General features: G+C 37.1%; 1 protein-coding gene across 4 annotated transcripts in view; it reads right to left on the bottom strand.

The window, feature by feature from the left end:
• Positions 1-17,252, bottom strand: part of RBM27 (RNA binding motif protein 27) — a 77,363-nt gene that overhangs the window by 5,043 nt on the left and 55,068 nt on the right. For all 4 annotated transcript variants that reach the window (XM_039256698.1, XM_039256700.1, XM_039256699.1 and 1 more), the window contains 7 exons: positions 16,662-16,958; positions 15,192-15,332; positions 10,162-10,281; positions 9,168-9,242; positions 8,860-9,024; positions 6,748-6,852; positions 6,431-6,622 (listed from right to left, as the gene is read on the bottom strand). In XM_039256698.1, the coding sequence (XP_039112629.1) occupies positions 6,431-6,622; positions 6,748-6,852; positions 8,860-9,024; positions 9,168-9,242; positions 10,162-10,281; positions 15,192-15,332; positions 16,662-16,958 (1,095 nt within the window). The remainder of the gene's footprint in view (positions 1-6,430; positions 6,623-6,747; positions 6,853-8,859; positions 9,025-9,167; positions 9,243-10,161; positions 10,282-15,191; positions 15,333-16,661; positions 16,959-17,252) is intronic.

Here is a 17,252-nt window from a genome sequence, read left to right as displayed (position 1 = left end):
TTTAATTTTTTTTTATTTATTTCTAGGAGAGAGAGAGAGAGAGACAGCGTGAGCAGAGGAGGGTCAGAGAGAGAGGGAGTCACAGACTCTGAAACAGGCTCCAGGCTCTGAGCTGGCAGTCAGCACAGAGCCCGACGTGGGGCCCGAACCCACGAACCGCGAGATCGTGACCTAAGCGAAAGTTGGACGCTTAACCTACTAAGCCACCCAGGCGCCTCTCTCTATTACTGCTTATAACAGCATTTCTCTAAATGGGTCTCCTGAAGCAAGGGAAACAAAAACAAAAATAAATTACTGGGACAATATCAAAATAAAAAGCTTCTGCACAGTGAATAAAACAATCAACAAAACCAAAAGGCAACCTATAGAAAAGAAGATATTTGTAAATGACCTGTCCAATAAAGGGTTAGTACCCAAAAAATATAAAGTACTTATAAAACCCACCCCCTCTAAATAATCCAACTAAATAATCCAACTAAAATGGGCAGCAGACATGAACAGGCATTTTTCTAAAGAAGGCATCCAGATGGCAAACAGATATATGGAAAAGATGCTCAACATCACTCATCAGCAGGGAAATATAAATCAAAACTCCAATGCGATATTACTTCACACCTATCAGAAATGGCTAAAACTAACAACACAAGAAACAACAAGTGTTGGCAAGAATGTGGTAAAGGGAGAACATCTTGCACTACTGGTGGGAGTACAAACTGGTGCAGTCACTGTGGAAAATAGTACTACCCCTCCTCCCAAAATACAGCTACCCTACAATCCAGCAATTGCACCACTGGGTATTTACACAATATACAAAAATACTAATCCAGAGGGATACATATACTCCAGTATTTATAGCAGTATTACCATAGCCAAATTATGGAAACAGGCCAAGTGTCCATCGACTGATGAATGGATAAAGAATATTCCAATGGAATACTAACGAATATTATTCAGTTATAATAAAGAATGAAATCTTGCCATCTGCAACTACATGGATAGAGCCAAAATGTTGTGCTGAGCAAAGTAAGTCAGCAAAAAGACAAATATCACATGAAGTATGTGGAAATTAAGAACAAAACAAGTGCGCAAAGGAGAAAAAAAGAGAGAGAGAGAGAGAGAGAGAGAGAGACGCAAACCAAGAGACAGACTCTTAACTGTAGAGAACTGATGGTTTCCAGAGGGGAACGGTTTAAATAGGAGATGGGGATTAATGAGTGCACTTGTTACAATGAGCACTGGGTGATACACTAAGTGTTGAATCACTATACTGTACACCAGAAACTAATATTACACTGTTATGTTAACTGAAATTTACCTTTTAAAAAGACATTGTCTTATTGTTGAAACCAACAACTGCTTAATCTCCTTCCATTCCACTGGACCCTGATTTTCATCACTGGTAAAGTGGCATATGGAACCATGACAGTTTTGATTCAATCATGGAAACCATTTTCCTCAACAAGGATTAGTTTACAAATGGGTAAGGGACAATTCTGGCTAAGACACATGAGGACACATCTGCTGAGTGAGAGTGGTATATTCCAGGGGTGGGGGGAGGGGGGAAGAGGGTAGGTTGAATCAGGGTTACTTTCTGGAAAGGTTATCTAATGATTTCTTAAAATGTCATGAGAAAGATACTGTTATTTTCTGCCTTTGGACATTCTTTTTTGAGGCCATGATGTCTGTGGTCGTGATCCCACCATGAAGAAAAATGCCTAAGAACAAAGCCAACATATGAGGCAGAGCAGACATATGAAAAGAACCTGTGTGGCTGAGTTTCTGAATTAATTAAACCTAAAACCTCCCTAACTCTAAATTTCTTGAAAAAAAAAAAAGAAAAGAAAAGAAATGTTCCTATTTCCCAAGGTATTCATCTTCCACTTGCAACCAAACATCCTGAGCTGAATGTATTACCTTCAAAATCACGAAGGAAAAAAAAAAAAATCAAGCTCCACCCTGTATCACTGAGTACAACAGCTAAACCATACTACCACAGCTCAAAAATCTTAGTTACTTCATGCGTGTTACTTGAAAATGTCTAAGTGCAGTTCAAGTACTCCAAACATTTAGCATAAGTAACTGTTCCTGTTGAAAACTGGCAAACCTCTCTTGAATCAGGAGCAAAAGAATTAGCTCTTGTCCTGTCTGTGCCCTCAAGCAAGGCTCTATGACTTAAAATTTTCATCTTCTGACCTAAGTATAAAGGGAATTTTTCATAAAGGTCTTTAATATCCTCAGCTGTCAAATGAAAAATATATAAAGACTTTAAAAAATTCTTTCTAGACTCACTGATTTTACCTTTAAAATACATAAAATTCTATTTATATGATACCTAATACTACTCATATTTTTAACTTAAATACTTAATATACAAACTAATACAATAACATATACCATGGGTCTCCTCAGGTCACGGTCTCACAGTTCGTGGGTTCGAGCCCCACGTCAGGCTCTGTGCTGACAGCTAGCTCAGAGCCTGGAGCCTGTTTCAGATTCTGTGTCTCCCTCTCTCTCTGACCCTCCCCTGCTCACGCTGTCTCTCTCTCTCTCAGTAATAAATGAAGCACTAAGATTTAAAAAAAAAAAAAAAAAAAAGGTTATTAACAGTAAAAAAGAAGAGGGGTGCCTGGGTGACCCAGGTGGAAGAGCATGCAACTCCTGATCTCGGGGCTGTGAGTTCACACCCCACGTTGGGTATAGAGATTACTTAACATGACAGAGACTTTATGTAGAACACAAAAACCTAATATATTTGCTAACTGGTCCTTTACAGAAAAACTCAGCTGACCACTGATATATGATATCAACTTATTTATATATTATTATATTTTTTTATGTTACATATAGCTCTCATTCTATGTAAAATATACTATGCGTTTTAAATATGTATGTACTTTAATTTACTTTATTTTTAATAGAAGTACCTCCAATCTAAAAGCCAAAGATAAACACTATCCTCAAATTTGGCTTTAAAATAAACAGTATAGGGGCCCCTGGATGGCTCAGTCAAGTAAGCGTCTGACTCTTGAGATGAGCTCAGGTCATGATCTTGCAGTTCATGTAATCGAGCTCCGAGTTGGGCTCTGTGCTGACAGGGTATATAGCCTGCTTGAGATTCTCTCTCTCTGCTCCTCCCCTCGTGTTCTCTTTCTCTCTCCCTCTCTCTCTCAAAATAAAGATGAAAAAGCAATTTTTTAAAAAATAGTATCAAAACACTAATATTTCATCCTAAAAATGAAGGTGATGTTAAAAATTCTGATTCGGAAAGTAATATCTGTTCATTTTGAAAGCATGGATAGTAGGTCCTTGGAAAGAAAAAATGAAAAATCAACATGAATTCTGCCAACCCAGAACCAAAAGTTTAGTAGACTTTCATTTCAAATTTACATATAATTTTGTATGCTGTTTTTTAACCTAAAAGTCAATCCTAAGAATTTTCTCATGTCGTTAGTCTTTAAAAACGTTTTAAGTAGTAGCAAAATGCCACAAAGCATTTAGGTTGTCCCTTTTACCATTAAAAGGGTGCTGTACTGGGGCGCCTGGGTGGCTTAGTCGGTTGAGCATCCGACTTTCGCTTAGGTCATGATCTCGCGGTTCGTGGGTTCGAGCCCCGCGTCGGGCTCTGTGCTGACTGCTGGCTCAGGGCCTGGAGCCTGTTTCAGTCTGTGACTCCCTCTCTCTCTGACCCTCCCCTGCTCACGCTGTCTCTCTCTCTCTCCTAGAAATAAATAAAAAACATAAAAAAAATTAAAAAAAAAAAAAGGGTGCTGTACTGAGCATCCTTACAAGCCCTTGTTTGCATACAACCATAATAATTCCCTTACGATAAATTCGTAGAAGCAGATTACTTCATACAAGAGTAAACAGGAGGACTCCAGAATTAGGCCCTCGTACACTGCAGAAGAGCTTCATTAAAACAAAACACATGTATCATCTTTTCAAACATATATGGCCCATCCATGATCCTTTCAATCATTAAGGACAGTAAAAGGATACTGAAAATACCCATCATACCTTTGACTTTGAGGAAGACAGAAGACCTCAAAGAAGAGTAACCCATTAAGTTTGCTACATCTATTTACAATAGTCTGGGCATACATATTTCAGTAGTTCTTTCAAAGAAAACATACTACACTGCCCAAGTATGGATTACCAGGGTAAATGAGTTTCTAGTATTCAAGACTGTCTGACAGCATTCTATCAACACAAACAACAAAACGCCATCAAACTGATGGCAATTTCTCCTTCTTGAAGTTACCTCACTTGCCTCACCTCCTTCGTTTGCCCCTTGCCCAAACGCCTACAGATACCCTTTCTTCAAACCTAATACCATAATTCAGCTTTACCAAATGAGTGTACATAAAAATTGGTTACTATCAGGTGCTCTAGAATGATTTTCTTTTTAAATGTTTTATTTATTTCTAAGAGAGAGAGTGAGAGACAGCGTGAGCAGGGGAGGGTCAGAGAGAGAGGGAGACACAGAATCTGAAACAGGCTCTAGGCTCCGAGCTAGCTGTCAGCACAGAGCCTGACGCCAGGCTCGAACCCACGAACCGTGAAATCATGACCTGAGCTGAAGTCGGCCACCCAACCACTGAGCCACCCAGGTGCCCCTAGAATAATTCTACTGATAAGAAACAAAAGAGATCTATATGAGCATGACCTGTGGGTTAAAACTTAAATATCTACATATAGTCTCCAGTGACCCTCAAGATATAGCACACAGCTTCCTACCTAACAAAGATTACCTCTTGTTCTGCAGAAACAAGCACTTTCTGCAAAGTCAAATTTACAATAATCCTGCTTTACTTAGTTCACTAGTGCCTCACCAGAGCTGGCACTTGGTCTAAATGCCCAACATAATTGGCAAGGAGATTTTAATTTTACGTCCTTAATATTCAAAGACAAAATCAACATTCGTTCACCCTCCACAACAAGAGTGCGGTGTACCTCTCCATACATTATCTTCTTTACTCATTAAGGAAGTCACTTTAAAGACAATCTCCTGCATGCCTGGGTGGCCCAGTTGGTTAAGCATCTGACTTCAGCTCAGGTCAAGATCTCATGGTTTCTGAGTTCGAGCCCCATATTGGGTTCTGTGCCATCAGCGAGGAGCCCGTTTTGGATCTTGTGTCTCCCTCTCTCTTTGTCCCTCCCCCACTCATGGATGTGTGCACTCTCTCTCGCTCTCAAAAATAAACATAATACATAATAAATACATAAAGCTGGTTTCCCACTTTACAAAAAAATATATATATACACATATATATGTATTGGTCAAATTGAGGAAAGAAACTGCATCAATGGTGAAGAATGTTGCCAGCACAGTTCTCAAATCTGGACACTGTAACAACCCACCATCCTCTAAAAAGTCAGGGAGAAAAAGGATTAAGCGGCATCAAATTCATAATCAGAGGGAAGTCCTGCTCTATAAGATTTCCTTCACCTTCGGGGCACCTGGGTGGCTCAGTCGGTTAAGTGTCCAACTTCAGCTCAGGTCATGATCTTGCAGCTCATGAGTTCGAGCCCTATGTTGGGCTCTGTGCTGACAGCTCAGAGCCTAGAGCCTGCTTCGGACTGTTTCCCTCTCTCTGCCCCTCCCTTGCTTACACACAGTATCTCTTTCAAATAAAAAGAAACATTAAAAAAAAAAAAAAAAAGATTTCCTTCACCATCTTTAACACTGAATAGGGTTGAAAATGTTCTCTCTCAAAAAAAGGTGCTTGAGGAACAGGGATCCCATATGCTAACAGTGAACTGTATTTTTATCCTGGTTCTGACGCTTACTTACTGTATGACCTTTTTGTATGTCTGACTCACTTTTTTAAAGTTTTAAACTTGAGTTTTCCTATCCATACACATGGGATTTCACATGCATTTTATATGGTTATTAAGATTAAATGAGACCATGCATGAAAACATGCTACCACAAGTAACACTCGGTATTTAATTGTATGAATGAGTGATTGGAAAGAAGACATATTCTGTTTATGAAGCAAATTAAAGACGGTTACCTGCAGCGAATCTCTATTTGCATATTTATCTAAAAGTGGTTGCCACCATTTACATACTGTAACTATACGTGTCTCTTATCCTAATAAATTCTTCCTTTGAATTCTGCCTTCGTCCCAGATTATATTCACTTATTGACTATGAACACCTGGCAAAACATCTAATATAACCCTAAAACAAAAATCAAATATTTGCTTTGGAACAACTTGTCACTACAAACGCATTTATGTGGGGTATTATGGAATGACAAAGCATGAGCTGCTTCTTGACCTTCAAATATATTAATAAGAATTTGCTAATACCCACTTTTTACAACTTGATTTTCTAATCTATAAAACATCTGACACTTAAAGAAAATGCAAGAAAATGCTGAATAAAGCGTTTTTAAAGTTGATATCTGCCAACTTTGAAAACTTACTGAGAAATGTTGAAGCAATTCATCTTTCTCCTCCTCAATGAATCCCCCTACTGTTAGTGCTTTGGGGCGGTGGTCCACCACCATGTGATTCAGTGAGCCCCTTCCTCTTCCTCCACGGCCTCTGCCTCTTCCTCGACCTTGAGAGGACATGGTCTTTCCTCGACCCACAGGCAAAATGCCTAATCGTGCAGCCTGAATAACAACAAAAGGGAGAATATAATATACATTGCTAGAATGAACCTTGGAAAAGAGAGAAAGAGGGAAGTATTTTTTGAGGTGTTACATATAGTTGATCAGAAACTCCTCTCTAATCTCACCTCAACCTGTAATTGACTGAGTTTTTTCCGTAACTCTGTTGTGTCTTCTCCTGAGGATAGCCTCTTGTGAAGGTCCAGTTCAGTATCTAATAGTTCTTTCTGAGCCTTTGGAAAAATTAAGAGTAAAAAATGTATTTGTTAGATAACTTGCAAGATTTTATTCCGAATCATACTTCAAAAATAACACACATCTCTTTTGGCAAAAGGAGAATGAGAGGATGCAATAAACTGGAGTGTTCTAAGAAAGGTTAACTGTGAAAACATACAGAGAATATAATGAAATCAGTAAAAAATAACAAGCAGTGTCATTGCTAAAGATGGCCTAAAAATCAGACTCTGGAAAACAGTCAAATGAGAAGATGGAGCTAACAGTAATTTTCTAAGAATAAGGAGCCATAAATCAAACTCAGTGGGGCAAATAAGTACATAGGAAAAAGTCAATAATAATAAAAACATAAGTAACATCTACATAATTGGCTTTCAGATTTGAACTCTATAATGTTTAGCCACTCTTTTTTTGTGTATGAGGGACAAACTACCCTTAGATGGTGTGACTGTGAGTGGCGCCTGGGTGGCTCAGTCGGTTAAGCAGCCAACTTTGGCTCAGGTCATGATCTCGCAGTTTTGAGTTCGAGCCCCATGTTGGGCTCTGTGCTGACAGCTCAGAGCCTGGGGCCTGTTTCAGATTCTGTGTCTCCTCTCTCTGCCCTTTCCCTGCTCATGCTCTGTCTCTCTGTTTCTCAAAAATAAAATAACATTAAAAAAAAAAAAAAAGATGGTGTGATTGTGAGAGAATTTTCTACTCCCATATTCTCTTAAAATTTTTTAAGTTTACTTATTTATTTTGGGAGAGAGAGAGAAATGGAGAGACAGAATATCCCAAGAAAGCTCCATGCTGCCAGTGCAGAGCCCAACACAGGGCTCAATCTCCTCAGGAACCATACCATGAGATCATGACCTGAGCCAAAATTAAGAGTTAGACATCCAATCGACTGGGCCACCCAGGTACCCCTCTTTAATTTTTAAAATGTACGTATGCTCCTTCTATAATGGGGGGACATTTCAATAAGAATATTTTTTATTATAATTTTTCAAAATAATCCTGATGAAATATTTTATATCCCTCCAGGAATACAGAACCACAATTTCAAATGTATTATAATATTGGACATAAAACTTTGCATTCAATGTATCTGACAAATTTATTATTTTGAGTTCTCAAAGGGCTAGAAATAGAAATTAAAATTCCACTACAAGGGGGTGCCTGGCTGACTCAGGGAAAAAAAGCATGTGACTCGTGATCTTGGGGTGTGAGTTCAAGCCCTATATTGGATATAAAGATTACTTAAAAATAAAATCTTTTTTAAAAAATTCCATTGGGGTGCCTGGGTGGTTCAGTTGGTTAAGTGTCTGACTTCAGCTCAGGTCACGATCTCACGGTTCATGGGTTGGAGCCCCACATCAGGCTCTGTGCTGATAGCTAACTAGCTAGCTAGCTCAGAGCCTGGAGCCTGTTTCAGATTCTGTGTCTCCCTCTCTCTCTGATCCTCCCCTGTTCATGCTGTCTCTCTCAAAAAAATAAACAAAACATTAAAAAAAAATTTTTTTTTTTATAAATTCCATTGACAGAGCTATGGTACAATGTAATCACTTTGTAAAGTAACTATTCTACTAGGTAAGGAAGCAAATGGCAATTAACCAAATAAGACTTAAGTGGATCTAGAACTTTTGATTACTCTAGGTCACACTGTTACCCATATTAAACCCAATGAAACCTTTTGAGTATTAAAAGGGATGGTTCCACTGTATTACAGAATTAGAGAAACAACTGCTAAAATAGGAAACTACTTTTTTTTACCATCACTCTAGCAATTTCATCTTCAGGAAAAGAAACCATAAATTCAGTTAATAAACCTATCTTTGTTCAAACAAGGTATTAGCACCTCTTCCAAAGACAGTACAGAGCATCTATAGGAACATTTAAAAAAAAATTGTTACTGTGTCTCCCCGTTGGACTATTAGTTACCTAAGAGTTGCACTGTACTTTCAAAGTGCCAAGCATGTAACAGAAGTTCAACAACCCTGTGGTGAATGGAAAATGAAAATACATACCTCTGTTTTTGTCTTAACTTTAGATGGTGTGGAGACTGCAGAAGATGTTTTTAATTCATCTTTCAATTGTGAGATCTTTTCTCCCAGCTCTTTTAAAGTCTTCATTATATTTGCTCTTTCTTCTGGTTTCATGTTTTTGTTCTTTTCTAGCTTAGATATTAGCATCTATAAAATAAACATTAAAAAGTGGAAACTATACTTAGTAATTTTTAATATGACCAAACCTTATCAACTTTACTATGTAGGAGATCTATAAAATCTCCTGTAGAAATCAATTCCAGATGGCAAATAATGAGCTCTTGTCTTACCTTCTGGCATTCTATTTGTTTTTCTAGCACTTCTTGCCTCTTTTTCCTCATATCTTGTTGTAGCTTCATTGCTTCCTATATGAATAGATTTTAAAAATTAGTAACAGATAACAAAATTTGCCAATGATACACTTGCATAATTTGATAAATGAACAACTCATTTCTTCTGGGTCATCCTTATGCTATACAAGACAAATTTCGCTCCTAATCAATGAAACCAGAAATGAAAACGTTAAATATATTTTCTACAGGAGACTTTATGAGTGTATTTTTAAAAATATTTAAAATGCTAAGTGCTAATTAGCTGTATCTATCACAATTATTCTTGAATGACCTGAATGGATGTATGAGGAAAAATAAGAGCTGTTTCCACTTGCCAATGTAATAAGACATCCCTTATCTTTCAAGTTTAAAGTTTAAAAAATGTGAGATGCAGGCTAGGGTACAGAAATGATAGCAAATTCTATCGATTTTTGCCAGGAAAATATTGCCTCCCACCCCTCCATTAATCAATTCTCCAATTATACAGAAATAATACATATAAATATCTATTCGATTTAAAATATTCTATATGAGTTTATATCTAAGATGACAATGATACTCAGAAGTCATATGAATAACAACTACACAAAAGCCAAACTTTGTGTAAAACACTGTGTAACTTACAAAGCACGGGAGGAAGTAAAAGGAAATAATGAAATAAAACTGCTTCTTTACCTTGGAGAAAAACCAAAACAAGACAGGACAACTTAGTGCTGTTTATTTTTACAGAGAAAATAATCTTCCCTGTGTGCGATGTAGCCTCTGCAAAGGCAACTGCAAAATATTCTTTTGTCTGTTCACCTTTTTTTCAAATGTATACTGCATCAAGAAGCAGCTAAATAAACATTATAATGTAGTTCCATAACATGAGCTATTCAAATGTGTTAATAAAACTGCTTAAGAATTCAATGGATCCTTCCTTCTTTAAGGAAATTAGAACCAAAGCTGTTACCTGTTTCTTTTTAAGAACTTCTTGAACATCATGAGATTTAGACCCTGAACCAAGTTTTGAAGGCGTCTTTAAGTTTGAGGAGCTGTAAATCATTTTTGGATGGCCTGGAGCTGAAAAGATCTATGAAACACAAGTATAATTAAATTAAGTCTTAGAAATGCTTTAAAATAATTTTGAGAAAGACTACATGTACTTCTTTTTTTTTCAGGAGTTAAGCTTTACTTTAAAAACTTCATTCATAAACCAGTTTTTATGTATATATAAATTCAACTGTATTTCAAATACAAAAACAAAAATTTTAGCAATAATGTTGTTTCTGAATGCAATCACATCCTTCTTCTCTTTGTATTTTTTTAATTGACAGAAAAAGAACCGCAGCCACTTGTATCTAGGACCTTATATCTAGGAGTGGGCCTGTATTCCTAGTGACACCTTACTGTCCTGTTAAACAATTTCACAGAATATGAACCTCCAACAAACCCCACTCTTGTGACCACGATGGGTCAAGACAAAAACAAAAACAAATCCACAATCATGAGTAAACACAGAAAAACAAAAAACAAAAAAAACAAAAAACAAGAATACTATCCAAACGGTAAAAATGACTGAGTCTCTCTTTAACCTGGCTAATAGTAATGAGAGCAGCCTCTTTATCAATTATAGCTTTAGCCTCATTCTAGTTTTCCTTCCTATGTTAAGACTAATTAAGATATCTGGTCACAGAATTATTCCTGTTTCTTTAAACCCTCCTCCAAATCACCTAATACAGGATGAAAGTACTTTGTAATCACAACCTATTTAAATCAAATGCTCTATGAGTTTATAATCAAACATGAAATAAGTAGTTAGCTCACAGGTCTGACTTTGCAAAAGCAAAGTGGTGGCCATTCTTACTGTGCTAGTTTTGGTATTCTGATTCCTTTCCCATTCTGAACAGACCACTCTGCAGTTAACCTTCCCTTCTTTAAGGCATAGCAGAGCTACCTGGAACAGTACAATCTCTCTGGTTCAAGGCTTTCCCGACACAAATGGCAACACCTGCAATGTACTGAGCACTTAGTATGTACTTAACACTCCCCTCTTCCATGCTTTACTAACATGAAATTTTTTAATCCTCATAGCAACTCAGTTTATTGAAAAGGAAACCAATGCTCCCAAGTTATCTCACACAGGTATTAAGAGGCAGGTCAAGTCAACCAGTGCTGTCTGACTTCCAAATCTGTAATTATCACTGTTTTGGTATCTTTTTATAATATAATTTTTTTAAATGTTTTATTTATTTCTAGGAGAGAGAGAGAGACAGCGTGAACAGGGGAGGGTCAGAGAGAGAGGGAGTCACAGACCCTGAAACAGGCTCCAGGCTCTGAGCTGGCAGTCAGCACAGAGCCCGACGCGGGGCTCGAACCCACGAACTGTGAGATCATGACCTAAGCGAAAGTCGGACGCTTAACCGACTAAGCCACCCAGGCGCCCCTATAATATAATTTTTTAAACAAAAGAGGTATATTACAAAGGTGATGTATCCATCACTAAGCACCAGCAATTATCAGGACATAAAATTGAGTAGTTCCCCTTATCCAGTTTGCCTTTTCATGGTTTGTTACCCGAGGTCAACTGTGGTCTGGAAACAGATGACCCTCCTTCTGATTCGTCAGAAGGTCACTAGAAGCCTAATACTACATCATGTGTATACTATTCGCCTCACTTCACCTTATCATGTTAGCATTTACCATCTCATGTCATCACAACAAGGATGAATATGGTACAATATTTTGAGTGACCTCTCCTTTATTAAAGTATATTACTATAACTATTCCATTTTAATATTACCATTGTTCATCTCTTACTGTACCTAACTTAATAAACTTTATTATGGGTATGTATTTATAGGAAACAACATAGCACATAATAGGATTTGGTACTATGTATGGTGTCAAGCCTCCACTGGGGGTCTCAGAAAGTGTCCCCATAGGTCAGGGGAGACAACTATAATTTTGTTTTACCTAAATCCCAACATGCATACCAAACACTATGTTTCTATGTTTTATCCGTAAATATTCAGCTGTATCTTTAAAAATAAGGACTCCTTTCTAAAACATAACCACAATACCATCATCACACTTACCACAACTCCTTACTATCATTAGATAGTCACATCACAAGACTTTATTTTCTAAACACTTTTCCCATTTGAATTGGGATCTATTAAGGTCCATCTACAGCAACTGGTTAGACCTCTGTAGTCTCTTTTGAGACCACGTCCTTTCCCATCTCTTTCTTTTCCTTGCAAAGTGTTGCTGAAAAACCAAGTCATTCATCCTGCAGTATTCACCACAGAATTCTATGATGCCCTGTAACATATTCCCCTATTCTCTGAATTTCCTTCAAGTCAGTAGATCTAAAGCCTTTTTGACATCTTCTCAGTCTTTGACAGGATTCCAGAGATCGTTGACAACTTCATTTACTGAGTGAACAAAATATTCTAGAGTCATCTGGAACACTGCCAGCTCCAGATCTGGGGACAGCTATTTCTTCAAAAACCCTTGGCTCCTCTGGGTGCCTGGGAGGGAGCAGGGGGTAATTACCCTTGGAATGATTGATTATTATTTCTAGACCTTTTCAGTGAATACAATTAAGAAATGTTTTGGAGCTTTCTATTGGTTACTATTTTTTTAAGATAAAACAATATGTGAATGTGTATCAATACAGCTGACCCTTGAATAACTCAGAGGTTAAGGGGCTAGATTCCCCGCCTCCACCAAGAATCAAAAATCCACATACTTAACTTCTGACTTCCCCAAAACTTAATAGAATAGCCTAGTGCTGACTAGAAGCCTTACCAATAACATAAACAGTCAACTAACACATACTTTTTATGTTATATTTTTCATATACTATATTCTTATAAGAAACTATAGAGAAAAAATGTTAAGCAAATAATAGGAGAAAATACATTTACAGTCCTGTGCTGTATTTATTTTAAAGATCCATGTTTAGGTGAATCTGCACAATTCAGACACATGTTGTTCAAGATCTACCATACTTTCAATTCAAACATAGGACTACAATGTTTTTACTTAATCTATCATACACATCTTTTGAATCACACTGAAAATCTCAGTTGTCAGTGGCACTAATATAATTCTTCATCTGATTTATCCTACAATTCTAACACAAGGTTTTAGAGTAACAATATGATTACTGAAAAATACTTTTTAAAACTGCTTTTTGTCACCTGGGTGCATCTCATTGGGAATATAAAGTCAAATAGCTGTATTATAAAGTACTCTCTATGGGCTCAGTCAGTTAAGGATATGACTCTTCATTTTGGGTCAGGTCATGATCTTGTGGTTCGTGAGATCAAGCCCCACAATGGGTTCTACGCAATCAGTGTGGGATTCATTCTCTCCCCTTCCACCTCTCCCTGCTCACACTGTCTCTCTCTCTCTCTCTCAAACAAATAAACTTTAAAAAATAAAATATTCTCTATGTAAACATATTAGTTCATCTGTTTCACTTTTTAATTCTTAGAGATTACTTTTTTCATTTTATTTTATGACTGAATGCTGCATTTATAGCATTTATATGGTTCCAAGACAAATCTACAAAACAAGATCATTAAGGTTGTCTAGTTTCTTCCATCCTTGCCGTAACCACCAAAATTTAAATTCTAAAAAAATTTTTTAAATTAATTTTAGGAATTCTTGTTTCTGCTATTAGTCAAATACTATGTGTTCAATGGCCCTACTTGCTTACACTAACAGTGGCTGACTCTATATGTTTTGTACCATCTTTTTTTACCTAATATATCCTCATGATTACCTTATGGTACATATGAAGATATTTCTTGTTCCGTTGTAAAGTTGCACTTATGCTACTGTATTACATTTTAAGTAACTAGTCCCTTACTGATGGACATCTGGATTGTTTCCAGTCTTTTGCTATTATAGTCTACAATTACTTGCCTGGTACATATATTTTGTCATAGTTTGACAAATGTACTTTTGGCATACACTCTGAGAAGGAGGTTACTGATTTAGAATAAATGCATACATAATTTTGCCATACACTGCCAAATATGCTTTCATGGGGATTGTAACATTTAGCATTTCCATCAGCATCTAAATTCTCAGATCTTTTTGGAAATTATCCTAGTTTATTATGTAATTTTAAAAATGGATCTAATTTTATCTCCTCTATATGGCTATTCACTTATCCAAATACCATTTATCAAAAAGTCCATATTCTCCCCATTGACCTGAGATACGGTGTTGACATCTAATAAATTCCTATTTGCAAGGGAGTCTATTTCTCATCTTTTATACTGTTCCACTAGTCTATCTCTTCATGTGCCAGTATTAATTGACTTAGTTACATGGGCTTCATATTTTTTCATGTTTAGTAGAGTTAATTCTTCTTCAGAATTTTCCAAGCCCTCTTAGAAATAATCACCATGTGGAGAGTCACTGTATAGATATACTCCTAAACGCAAAAGCAGCTACTTAACATACATTTCAAAGTGTGATTTTTGATTATGACAGAATCTTCTTCATTATATTTTTCTAAAATTCTCAAATTCCTACTGAGCTTTGAATAGAAAAAAAAAATTAAGCAATTTCTCGCCATATCATGGAAATTAGGCAAGTATACCCTCCACACTTAGGTTAGCTGTCACATTCACCTCAATTGAAGAAACAACACATTACAAATCTGGATGAAAAGGAATTTGTTAATTTCTCTGTGTCACTAAACAATTTTAAACATGTTTGAGGATCAGGGCACCTGGGTGACTCAGTTGGTTAAGTGTCCAGCTTTAGCTCAGGTCATGATCTCACTGTTCGTGAGTTTAAGCCCCGCGATGGGATCTGTGCAGACAGCTCAGAGCCTGGAGCCTGCTTCAGATTCTGAGTCTCCCTCTCGCTCTCCCCCTCCCCAGCCTGTGCACTCTCTCTCTCTCTCAAATAAACATAAAAACTTATAAATAGACTGATTAATTAATTAATTAATCAGAGGGTCACAGAAACGCATACCTGGCAATCCTCTCCAGCACCACCTGACTGATTCAACAAGTGTGATGCATCACTCTGGTTACCACTTGCATGTCCCAGGCGATGTTTAACAGGAACTTTGTTAAGAACATATGTGCCCGATGTCTGTGGTTTACTCATCATCTGCACACACAAAATAAACACACAAGTGGTAAAAGTTTTAAAAATGCCCAGGAATGATACGAATTCGGGCTAGTGATTACCCTAGGGAAGAATATAAAGAAAGAAAAGAGAAGGGAGGGTGCTATTATCTCTAAATTTTTAAGTCATAGATATACAAATGATTGCTATTATCATGGATGTCTGAAATACGTCATAACAGAATGGGTGCATATGTATATAAACTCATACAGATAAAAATTTCTAATAATTTTTAAAATGTTCCCTTTAATATGTAATGCTTGAAGGATCTGGAGGTTCTAAATGACAGAAACTTAGTATCAATAACAGTGTGATATGGACACCCCAAAAACCTAATGCAAGTTTGGGCTAAATTAACAGAACACAGTCTAATGGATCAACAGGTGACTATCACTTTTATACATCATTCAGCCTACATCCAGGAGAAGCACTTGCCTCTGGACTCTAACATGAAGTGGGACATAAACAAAAGAAATGCAGGCTTAGGTACAGATAAAAAGGATGATGACTAGAGTTAAGATTACATATGGTAAGGAATACTTAAAAAAAAATCTGAATGCATTTAATTCAAACAAGAGAACACCTAGGAAAAAAGTATCACTATCATCAATATGGGAATGTCTCTAATGCATAGTGGTTTCTTCTTTACTTCCTCCATCTGTTCATTCAAGTATATTCTGAGTAACATGTACCCAGGCACAAGAGACAAAAGGAATGAAACAGGCAAAATCCTATTTTCTCAGAGCTTACATTTCAGTTTTTAAAGTTTTAAAAGCTTTAAATGTGTTTTCTATGTGGAAAAAAGTCAGACAAAAGCGTAGGTACAAGGATGACTGAGTCTAACACAAAACAAAGTTCTAGATTCAGAGTTGTTTGGTGGTAGACAGTTACTACATTTTAGTGTTGAGAAGAATCACTAAGAGCATTTCTTTAAACGTGTGGATTTATGGGCCCCCTAACTAGAGACTGACTCTGTAAGTTTCGAACCATAATGCCCAAGAATTTGTACTCAGGTAAATAATTCTGGTAGAAATAGAATTGCACTTGTCAAACTTCAGGGTTCATTAAGAATCAAGTGGAAAGCTTGTTAAAACACAGATGCTTAGTTCCCAACCACAGTGATTCTGACTAAGTTGAGGTGAAGTCCAAAACACTGCATGGGTAATGAGTTCTCAGGAGATGAGACGTTGCTGGTCTGCAGATCAAACTGAGAAGCTATAATGTAGAAGAACTATGGTCCTCACACTGACAAACAATGATCTAGAGGATGGGACCAGAGGACTTCTCCTTGTTTGTGAACCAGTAGATTACCTTCTGGATACCGCCATGTACCGTTGAAGGAGGAGACTGGGCCACCAGCACTTGTTGCTGATGAAGGTGCTGTGGCAAATGGTGGTGCTGCTGTGACAGGTGACTAAGTGTCTGCTGTTGCTGTAGGAGGAGCTGTGTTGGAGACTGCAATGCCGGTTGCTCATTATTTTCCCTGTGCCACAGAACTCGAATGAACCGGTTGTTGAGAACTGCTTCAGTGCTAGAAATGGCTTTCCTGGCCTCCTCATTGGTAAGATACTGAATGAGGGCCGCTTCTGGATCTCCTTTAAAAGCAACCTGTAAAAAAACAAAAGTAACAACAAGAAAGCATAGAAATTAATAAACAGTTAAATGCAAACTCTGATAAAGAATTCAGAAGCAGAAAAGAGCCTGCTGAAATCCATTCTGAAAGCTTTGTAAGTACAGTTCTCTGTCACTCTAAAAGATAATATGCATATTTTTCAAAACTATATACAAAAAAGATTAAATTATTCAAAAAGAATCCTAGTAATGTTACCTAACCACTTGGGGAAAAGTTGTTAGATTCCCTCCCTGATACCCTACATCCAAATAAACTCCAGATATTTTACC

The sequence above is a fragment of the Hyaena hyaena genome, unplaced genomic scaffold (assembly GCF_003009895.1).
Source record: "Hyaena hyaena isolate Hyena2069 unplaced genomic scaffold, ASM300989v1 scaffold_585, whole genome shotgun sequence".
NCBI lineage: Eukaryota > Metazoa > Chordata > Mammalia > Carnivora > Hyaenidae > Hyaena > Hyaena hyaena.
The sequence above is the reverse complement of the archived record's forward strand: the minus strand, read 5'-3'. Positions and strand labels throughout refer to the sequence as shown.